Source organism: Pteropus vampyrus, unplaced genomic scaffold (genome assembly GCF_000151845.1).
Source record: "Pteropus vampyrus isolate Shadow unplaced genomic scaffold, Pvam_2.0 Scaffold12, whole genome shotgun sequence".
NCBI lineage: Eukaryota > Metazoa > Chordata > Mammalia > Chiroptera > Pteropodidae > Pteropus > Pteropus vampyrus.
Window position 1 is genome coordinate 1,349,990 of NW_011888793.1, and position 10,164 is coordinate 1,360,153.

The following is a 10,164-nucleotide window of genomic DNA, read 5'->3' on the forward strand; positions in this document are numbered from 1 at the left end:
TCAGAAGCCACAGGCCCACAGATGAGGAAATAACTGAAGAGCCCAGGTGTGGCAAAGTAGAAAGGTTGAGTAATTCAAAACAAAGCACAAAATATAAAAACAATTATAACCAGTTTGACAGTTGTGCGTCTGTTTCCTACGGCCCTTCTACTCACAAGTCTACCGCTGACTTCAAAGAAAAGTCAGCACAGAGGAGGTCCGGAGGATAAGGTGCAAAACCAGAATCAAGCCCACGATAAGAGATTAAAGGAAGGTCGATCAAAGACCCAGCATAAAAGTGTTAGCCCGTGACTTGCTTTGGCCCATGGCCCCAAAATATTCATCAGAACAGAGAGAGCTCTCTTTGAAGTGTCTGGAAGTGCCTATGCCCAGATGAGTTCTCTGGTCAAAGGGAAATTTAAAAAGTGGCACAGGAAGGAGTTTGCAAAGTCACCTCTTCCTATCCCTTGTCAGCATATCCCTCACAAGTTGTTTAAATGCTGCATCTTTGATTTGTTGTCCATATGTAAGTGCTTTAACTGTGCTGGGTATCAAGTGAGGAATTCAGCCTAAGAGGAGGAGCATCTTTTTGTCCTTGTGGGAGATGTGGGAAGTACAGATGCAATGTGCGGCAGTAGATTTGCACTCGTGAACATAGCTCTGCAACTGCCACTCTTCCTTTTGGTTCAGTGTGCGTGAAAGGTCACGTGATATTTCCAAATAGGCAATAAGACTTGTTCCTGATTTTTGTTCATTCTACTTCTTCATTACTTGTTCACTGCTCTCCCAACTAGGAGTTTATTGTTCTGGGGTGTTGGGACGTGAACTATCCATTACTCCAGAGACAGGAAGAAAATAAAAGTGCTCCCCAAATGGCAGGAGCCTTATAACATTCAGTTAAAATTTTTAAAGTATTTTGAAAAATAAGAGTTACATAAAATGGTTAAAAATGTATGCTAAGAATGTCTTTAGTGAGCTTTTCTTTCAGGCTCCAATTTTCTGGTTTTTCACTTTACATGATCATCTTCTATGTATTTAGATCTTTATTTTCACTTTCCCTGTCATCATATCTTTATTTCCTTCAAAGTTCAAGGGAATTCCTTTTTCACTCCACCTTTTATAGATCAATTTCCTAATTTTTACCTAAGATAACACGTTAAAGTTTCTGCTGAAAAGTTGGGATTGAACACAATGTTAGGGTCTGGAATATACATTCCCTTTACCAGAACCACAGTCCAGTGGAGGAGATAATAGATTTTCCAACAACAACAACAAAGTGTATATGATGCCAGCTGATGGGAGCTTTGTAAGGACAATCCTTCATGAATAAGGAAGATTGGAACTGAGCCTTGAAAATGCCTGAAATTTTTAAATGTGGAAAAAAAAAATATTTTAGTAGCAGTTAAGGTAACATGGTCAAAGTTGCAGAAGCAGAAAATTATAAGGTGTTTCATAGCAGAAACTTAAAACATTCATTTAGTTGGGGCAGATGGCTCATGTGAGAAAGGAGTGAGAGAGAAGCTTCACTAAATGCATTAGGATTGGAATATTCTGTGGACCCTGGACTTTAGTATGAATGCAAAAGGTGATATTGAAAACCTTGAGATGGAAAATGGCATGCTGAAATGTTATGACAACATTAATCTGACTGGCATACAGGGCAGGTGGGGCGGGGAGAGGCCTAGGGCCATACCTTGGATGAAAGGGCAAGAGTAGAGCCTGAGAGGAGGGAGGGCCTGAAAGAGAATGGAAGAGGTGGGAATTGAAAGGATGAGATGGACTTTGGAGGTCGTGAAATGAGGACTGGTCTGACCTGCAGGAGCAAGGGAGGGGAGCGTGTAGAAGGAAAGCGTTAGAGGACTCATGGATGATGCAGGAACGTTGTCACACATAAACATATTCTCACGCCTTTTACTGAGGTGATAGTTGATGGGAATATGAAGAGGTCAAGTTCATCAACAGAATGGTTGGGAAAACAGAGCAGGTATCCATTATAGGAAACCCAAAGTAGCCTCATCTAAGCATTAAAGATTGAAGGAGGCAATGAGCTTTCAGTTCAGAGAAAGAAATATTCCCTGAAGTTTGGAGTAATGGAAGCTTCAGGGAAGAGATGGGACATAAGCTGAACTTTGAAAAGTGGGTAGAATTTGGAGAGAATGGGAGGAGTTGAAAGGCTGAGGTGGGGAGTGGAGCAGAAACAAAGGCACAGGGTAAAACACAGGAATGTTTGTAGCACAAGACCATCTAGTTGGAGCGGAGAGTTTGTACAAAAATGTAGAGAGAAAAAAAAGGAAAGCTGGAGACCTCTGATTGGTCTAGTAAAGATTTAGAGACCAAGTTAAAGAGTCGTAATTTAACCTTGGCAATGTCGAGCCCCCGACATATTTGAACAAGGGAATAGCCAGTGTAAAAGAATATTTTGGGAAGTTTAATCTGCGAAAGATGTGCAGAATATACAAAAGTAGAGAGATTGTACTAGCAAGACGAGTAGTTGGGTGACTTCTAATCAAAAGACAGTGAAAAAGTAAACTAGGTTGGCACTGATGGTAGAAAGAGTACAGAAGAGAGACAAAGGAGTTACCGCTAAGCCCAATGGCAAGGGAGAAAAAACGTTTTAGCTAAGGCTTCAAACCTGGAGGCCATGATAACAATTGTGCTATATATCAAACTATATAAAAGTCCAGAGAGAACAAGTTTGGAGGTAACCCAGAGAGTTTAGTATTAAAGAGATGGAGCCTGAGATGGCAGCCAAACAAATGGGTCCAGAGGTGGTTTGAAGTGGCGGCTCGAGGCTCAGCTGGAAAAGAGATTTGCCATTCCAAGCTGAAAAATTCCACACAGCTCAGCAGTTTTCTGAAGTTTTTAATTAAATAATTTATTTATCCAGAAAGCGAAGTATTTTCAAAAGCTCATTTGAGAACTTACACTCTCTTGATACAGATGAATTCTCAATTGCTCTTTTGTTTTCCTTGCAAAGCAGTTCGAGTTGTATGAGAAAGTGGGGAGAGCAGTGGGAGTTTCCTCACTGTTCCAGCTGTAGGGATTGTGGACATTGGCCTCCCGTACGAAATATGCTCCCTTTCAGTGGAAATAACTCATATTTGATACATCATCCTATCAGTCACAGCACCTAGCACAGTCAATGTTTTGTATATTGTAAGTGCTCAATGTTGCTTGATTTGCATTTTCTTCACAGTCCTTAAAGATAAAAGAGTGGACATAAGAAAAACTAAAAAAGCTTACAGACGATTTTTTAATAACAGACTCTACATAAACAAATGCAAATTTGATGTCAAATTTGAATTGCAAAAATTTTGTAAACAAGGTCTAAGATGTAATAACTAGCTTCAGATCTTTACTAAAATGGTAAAATCCGTTAACAATCCCTCATTTCTTGGAGATTCAGAGATATTCAAAAGTCACAACCCTTTGAAGAGCAGAGTCAGCAGCTAAAGTTATCAAAGTGGAGAGTGAGTGACCTGTGTTAACTCCAGACCCAGGACAGCCAAGGCAGACCTATATTCTCTTTTTCATCTGATATATGAACTAGCAAGGACCTCAGTTATTTGGGGGAGTGGGAGACAGATAGGAGGGAAGGACCCAGAGTTCTTAAGAATAAAACCAACCAACTATAGTAAAATAGGACTATATATAGATAATATATACCATTCCATCTCAAACTGACAACAACTTAAGTCAGAAAAAGGACCATCAGGCCAGTGGACGTGCTCATAGGGAGAAGAAACAACATGCCTTCTTTTTTCCCCTTCCAAACGACTTAAGAAACACACCCTTTGTTTTATCTCATCCTCTCTCTGGTCTTTCAGCTGCTCGACTCATCCAGAACATGGATACCACTGCTGAGCCTTGTTCAGACTTTTTCAAGTACGCCTGTGGAGGTTGGCTGAAACGCAATGTCATTCCCGAGACCAGCTCCCGTTACAGTAACTTTGACATTTTAAGAGATGAACTAGAAGTCATTTTGAAAGGTTAGTAGAATTTGTATCAATGATTTCTCTCTTACTATATCTATTTTTTAGGCTACAGCTCTTAGCCATTACAGGGAATAGTGCACAAGCCTGAAGTCGATAATCCCTCTAAGTTTTGCGGACCTCCACCCAGTCACTCGGAGGGTGGTGGACACTGAAATGGATATGTTGGTATTTCTTAGCATTCCTGCTTTCATTTCTAGTTACACAAACAATGAAGCCCTATCATCCCTAGGGATAGCGTCTTTATGCCATTATACAGAAGAAATTAAGTGATTGCCACTAGACACCACCTCCCACGGCCTTCCCATCCCGGCCCTGTGTCGAAATCCCTATCAGACATTACTAAGACTTGCCTTCCCAGAACAGGTATATTTTTTTCTAACCCAGCTAAGACACTTTCCCTGGGAAGTTGAGAAAGTCTTGTCTAACCCTCTGCTATCTTCCATCCTCTCTTCTCTTCTAAAAGTTATTTTGTAGAAAAACAAGTTTTGCTGTTTTCCAGCATCCAAGCAAGTAGAACAATTCATTCAATTCATCTGGAGCATGAACAGTACAATCACACAAAGATAATTATTTTTCAGCCATCAAGAGGACTATCATATTAAATTCCAAATTCCTGCGTATTATTATTTGTTTTCTTTTTAATCTCGATTTCAAAGAAAAGTAACTTATCTATGGCAGAGCAGTACACATCACCATTCACACATAAAAAAGATAATCTAGTCAAAAACGCTTTCATGTAACTTGGCTAATGAAACTAACCCCCAGTTCTGCACTAAGAATTATGATCAGGTAAGGGATTTGGTTTTTCCTGTAGGGTTTTGGCCTGGGGAGGGAGTGAACATACATACAAAGAAGCAAGTTTCTTACTGAACCTGTGCTGAAAATGTTAATTACAGCTGCAAATGAGCAATTATATTGATGCATTTTATTAAATACCCTATTTCAGACGTCCTTCAGGAACCCAAAACTGAAGATATAGTAGCAGTGCAGAAAGCAAAAACATTGTACAGATCTTGTATAAATGAATGTAAGTGTTCTTAATTTTATTTTATTAAGAGTGTGCCAAAATATGCATAGACTTCTCAATGAATTTATTTTTATTGTTTTCAAAAGCTGTTATTGAGAGCAGAGGTGGAATGCCATTACTCAAACTTCTGCAAGATATATATGAGTGGCCAGTAGTAACAGAAAACTGGGAGCAAACGTATGGTAAGGCAGTTTACCTTCTTTTTTAAAGAAATAATTTCCAATAAAATCTGTTATTATTACATTATACTATCATATTAATGCACTAAAGCTTCTGAAGGTATACTTCACCTTTCATTGCTTTAGGTGCCTCTTGGACAGCTGAGAAATCTATTGCACAACTGAATTCTAAATATGGGAAAAAAGTCATTATTAATTTTTTTGTCGGCACTGATGATAAGAACTCTGTGAACCATATAATTCATGTAAGTGCTTGTGGCTGTCAGCCAAAGTTATTTTCAAATTGTAATAAAACTTCCACACATGTTGTTATTGATATTTACAAATAATGCATATTCTCATCTGAAGCGAATGAACAAGGTGGTAATAAATTAATGCTCTGTTCCTGATATCTGGATTTTCAATTGTGAAAGTATTTTCTTAATGATGTGTTGTAGACATTCATCTCTCCTTCCTGCTTCATTTTAGATAACTCTCCTTTCATAAAATAAGTGATAAGAAATAAAAGACTTCAGGCCCCTCCTATTTAGAAAAAGCACCAAATTTCTTTGTATATTCATGAAAGGAGCATGGTCTGGTTTACGTAAGTAGTACAAGTCTGGAAACCAGAAATTCCTAATCGTGTCCAAAAAGAACATAAAAAAAAGGATTTCAAACACAATTTAGTTCTCCCTAAAGAATGTCTGTACTTTTTTCTCAGTTAAGGTAAATAAAATGCCATTCTTTTAAAATGGCTTTGTTAGGTTATTTTCAAAAATGTAAGTGGTTCATTTAGGTTTACCTAAGGTGTCACTTAGAACAAGATTAATATTTAACGAGTATGTTTGGAATGAACCAAAAAATTCATAAAGCTTTTCCATGGTCTCCTGTAAAAGAAACTAAACCAAAAGTTACAGGTCATAGAATCATATTTATGTCACTATTGAATAAATCCTCATGGCCATTTTTATTAAAATCACAAGGCATTGAATCCAGCTCTCTTCTTCAGCGGACCCCTTTCTCTCCCTTCGTAAATCCTCTCCTTGAGCTCCCGAATGCCAGTGTCCTACATGATCATGAGGGGGTTTTTTAAGGAGGGTCAGGAGGTTAGAGAAGGAGCAGTGCCTTTCCGGTAGAGCTGTCTTCTGGCTCTTTCCATGCCATTCCTCTGGGTGACGTTTCTTTCGTATCATCCTGGCTCATTATGCCAGGATTCTCACTTCAACCCACAGATTCTCTGGTTCGCCCCTATACCCATCTTCTTCCCATGTAGTGCACTGGAATCAGTCATACAGAGCTGCAGGTGTGTCCAGGGAGCTCTCACTGGCTTTGAGGTGGGCTAGACACAGGATAGCAGACCTGAGTTTCCTCTTTTGCACACTCAGTTGGCAGTGGGGTCTGATGAAGTCCTGAGCAGAGCAGCTTTGGAGAGAAGTGAGGAGGTGTCTTCTTCATCTCCCATAGGGTAGAGGTTCTCCAGAAAAAAATTCTCTCACGAGATTCCACTAGCTAAAAAGTTGTAGCGTTACCATAGAGATTTTCCACCTTTTATTTTTTCACATCCCAGTTAAGAGCAGAGTTAGAAGAGAATGTCCCCCTGGGGAGCATATTAGAATCTCAGGAAGCTGGAATGCCCTGTAAATGTGAAATTTAGAAACTCCCCAGTCCTAGAGTCTTACATGTTTTCATTCACCTGTACCTTTTGTTCTGCATTAAAAATCCTCCCCAGTACATTTTTCTTTTCGAGTTTTCTTTGGATTTCCTCAAATATCTACAGCATAGTCTTTCAGATTATCTAACTACCCATCAGTCTAATGCTTAGAAATAGTGTGGAAACCATTTCCTAACTGTGTGTTCACTCAGCGTCTGATCACTACTCTTATAAACAGCAAGAACACTAGGATCTTGCTTGTACAGAGGCATGCTTGTGTTTTGTCCACCTGTTCTGTGTCAGCTGAATGGTTTATTTTCTTGTGTATATTTTTTATAGATTGACCAAGCGCGACTTGGCCTCCCTTCCAGAGACTACTATGAATGCACTGGAATATATAAAGAGGTAAAAGTAAAGTAAAACAAAAATAAAACTACAGACTCATTTGGTGTAAACTTATAAATAGTGAAAAAGACTAAGACCAAGGATAAACTTAAACCCTCTCTGTTCTTCACTCTGGACAGATACTTTAAATCACAAATAATGGTGAGCTCTCTTGATAGAATGAATATTCTCAGCCGAATGAATGAAGGTATTTTAAGAAACAGGGAAACTTGAAATTCCTTATTTATATCTTGATTTTTAGTACTTGTCATATGACCCATTTTGAAAAGTCAATTTTAAATGCTTTAATTCCACTATTAATTGGATCATTTGAAAAACGAACAGGTTTATCATGGTTGAGGGCGGTACCAATGAGGACCAAGGAATGGTCCAGTATGAGACACGTCACACTCTGTAGCATGCTTCCAGAGCCTTCTGATTTGACTTTCAGAGGACTCTGTAGGTAGGGGCATCCAGTTCAGGCAAACCTTCGCAGCCACCTTTTGACCCAAAATTGATCAGCTAGCCACGGGTCTCCCAGCCTTACCTCCCTCAAGCTGAGGTTTGTGTGCTCCTGCTTATCTGTTGTGAAGGAACAGCAGAAGGCAGCTCAGCAATAGGATGTGTTAGCAGATATTTGGGGAAGGTGTTGGTTCTATAAATGTTTTCTTCATAATTATTTTGTAGCTCAGAAGTAAGCTAAGTTTACCTTCGATGAGCTAATGGGTCACAGTATAGTGGTGTGGCTGAAATTACTCCCTAGTTAAAATTATTAACTAAATATTTTTATACTAAGCATTTATTTTGCATAATTAAGTTCAAAAAACATGGAATAAATTTACTATAAAGTATCTTTTTGAGTGGCTACATGGTATTGAAATGAAGAAAAAGATGTATTATAAAAGGCCACAATCAAATAAATGTGAGATACTTGAGTTTATTATATTCTAGTTACTGTGTGGGTTGCAACTATTGGCTTTACAAGCTCTCCAGCTGCTTCCTATTGCAGAGTTGAGGATGATTGAGGAATTTTGGCTCATTCTACTACATTTTCATCATCTTCAACTGGGATGTTTTCATATTTAAGATTGTGTCCTATAAAGTGTACCACATTTTTCCAATCCTAAAAATATACATTTTTTTTTCTGTATTTTAACTTTTCTGATGTCAAAATACCATACATTCGATATGGTAAAGTTTCTTTTTTGTTGCTGTTTTTCCAAAAAGCTGTTGTTAAGGTGATTGCATTGTTGTGTATTTTATATTCAGTACTATCTCATAATGCAGAATTTAGTGCTATCTCATAATGCAGAACCAGTCACAAATTGGCAGTCATAGGCTTGCGTCTGATACAGAGGCCCTTTTAACCTTCAGGTTTTTGTTTGTATTTTAATTTGAATTAGTTTCCAATATTTTGAAAAGTTTGAAGATTTCACTTGAGAATCCAGATTTCTTGATAAACTAGTAGAATTGGAAACCTTAGGCCTGCATTGCTATGTGGCAGCAGTTGAACAGAGCTTTGTTGTGTTTGCCCCCTTTAGGTAAGGCATTTGTTCTCTAGATTTTGCAGTCATCATCCATATGATTCATTGATTTATGTTGACTTCCTGGTCCCCAAGGCGTTTAAGTTTGTGAATTAATTGGGTCCTGGCTACGCTGCAGTAACAAAGAGACCCGAAAATACTGTAGCTCAAATGAGAGAGAAGTTTACTTCTATTTCCTGTTATAGTCCAAGAGTAGGCAGGCAATCTGGGTGAGGTAGCAAGCTCTGCTCTGTGGGAATGGCTGGGACCACAGCTTTCTTTGACCTAGTCATTCTAACATCAACCTCCTCTGGTGTTTTTTATTAGACTAACTGGTCAAAGTTGGTTCACCAGTGCTTTGTTCTCATCTCAGTCCACAGGCGGGGGTCGGGGAAGGGAGAGGGAAATTGGTAAACAAATGATATTTTTTTTTTTATATAAGTGATAGAGAAGTTGTATACATTCTATTGGTTAGGACATTGTTATGTGACCACAAATAAATATGAAGGAAACTAGGAAATGTAGTCTTAAGCTGAGTGGCCATATACGTGCCTCATTAAAGTTGGGTCGATGAGGAAGGAGGTTCTATTACTAAAAAGAAGAAAGGGAGTTTGGGTACCAGTGACATTTAGCAATCTCTGCCACAGTTTGCACCCCCTGGACTGGGAAATACTACATTTGTAGTCAAGTAACATAATGATGATCTGATCTAGAGTCAGTAATATATTATGTTTATAGAGTTTATGGGTGAGAAATCTGAGGCTAAGAGGTTTGCCTTAGAACACTAGCAAAATAGTAGCAGAACAACAGGTAGAACTTTTATAGCTACACCTTCATGTATACATACCTTAGGAAAGTGCATCATAATTTATTGTACTTGTGTATACAACAACAAAATAATTATTTGAACAGAGCACTTCAGGGCTAAAAGAAACATGAGAAAACCACTGGTCTAGCAGGTGAGAGCCTGAGGGGGTCAGGCAGGAGTTGGAAAGTAGAAGCTAGAATATAATGCTGTGGGGCATGGCAGGGGAGAAGGATGCCAGAGTCATGAAGAAATTTAAACCTCTTCGAAAAACTGGGGGTTCCTAAAAAATGAAGACATTTCAGGGATAAAGATAGAGAACTTAGAACATGGCCAAGATGGTCAGAAACTGGAAAGAGATGACCCGGGGGCTATGTGTCTGAGTAACAGAAAACACAGACCAGGAAACTCCTCTGAGCTGTGCCTGCCCAGGTGAGAACACAGCTGAGGTCACAGTCCTGCAGATGAGCAGGTACGAGCTGGAACGGAGCTAAACCTAGAGAGGACTTTGTCTGCCCACTTACCCGAAACACAAGCCGAGGCACAGATATTCATTGAGTTGCTACTATGTGACAGATAGTTTCCTATGCAGTAGGGTTACCAAGGAAACAAGGCAGAAAGTGTCTTTTTTCACATGGAACG

The 10,164-nt window shown here is 39.0% G+C and overlaps 1 protein-coding gene across 1 annotated transcript in view; it reads left to right on the top strand.

The window, feature by feature from the left end:
• Nucleotides 1–10,164, top strand: part of MME (membrane metalloendopeptidase) — an 83,521-nt gene that overhangs the window by 24,718 nt on the left and 48,639 nt on the right. Inside the window, exons 4-8 of the mRNA XM_023524020.1 lie at nucleotides 3,807–3,968; nucleotides 4,921–5,001; nucleotides 5,088–5,183; nucleotides 5,307–5,425; nucleotides 7,150–7,227. Of these exons, the coding sequence (XP_023379788.1) occupies nucleotides 3,807–3,968; nucleotides 4,921–5,001; nucleotides 5,088–5,183; nucleotides 5,307–5,425; nucleotides 7,150–7,227 (536 nt within the window). The remainder of the gene's footprint in view (nucleotides 1–3,806; nucleotides 3,969–4,920; nucleotides 5,002–5,087; nucleotides 5,184–5,306; nucleotides 5,426–7,149; nucleotides 7,228–10,164) is intronic.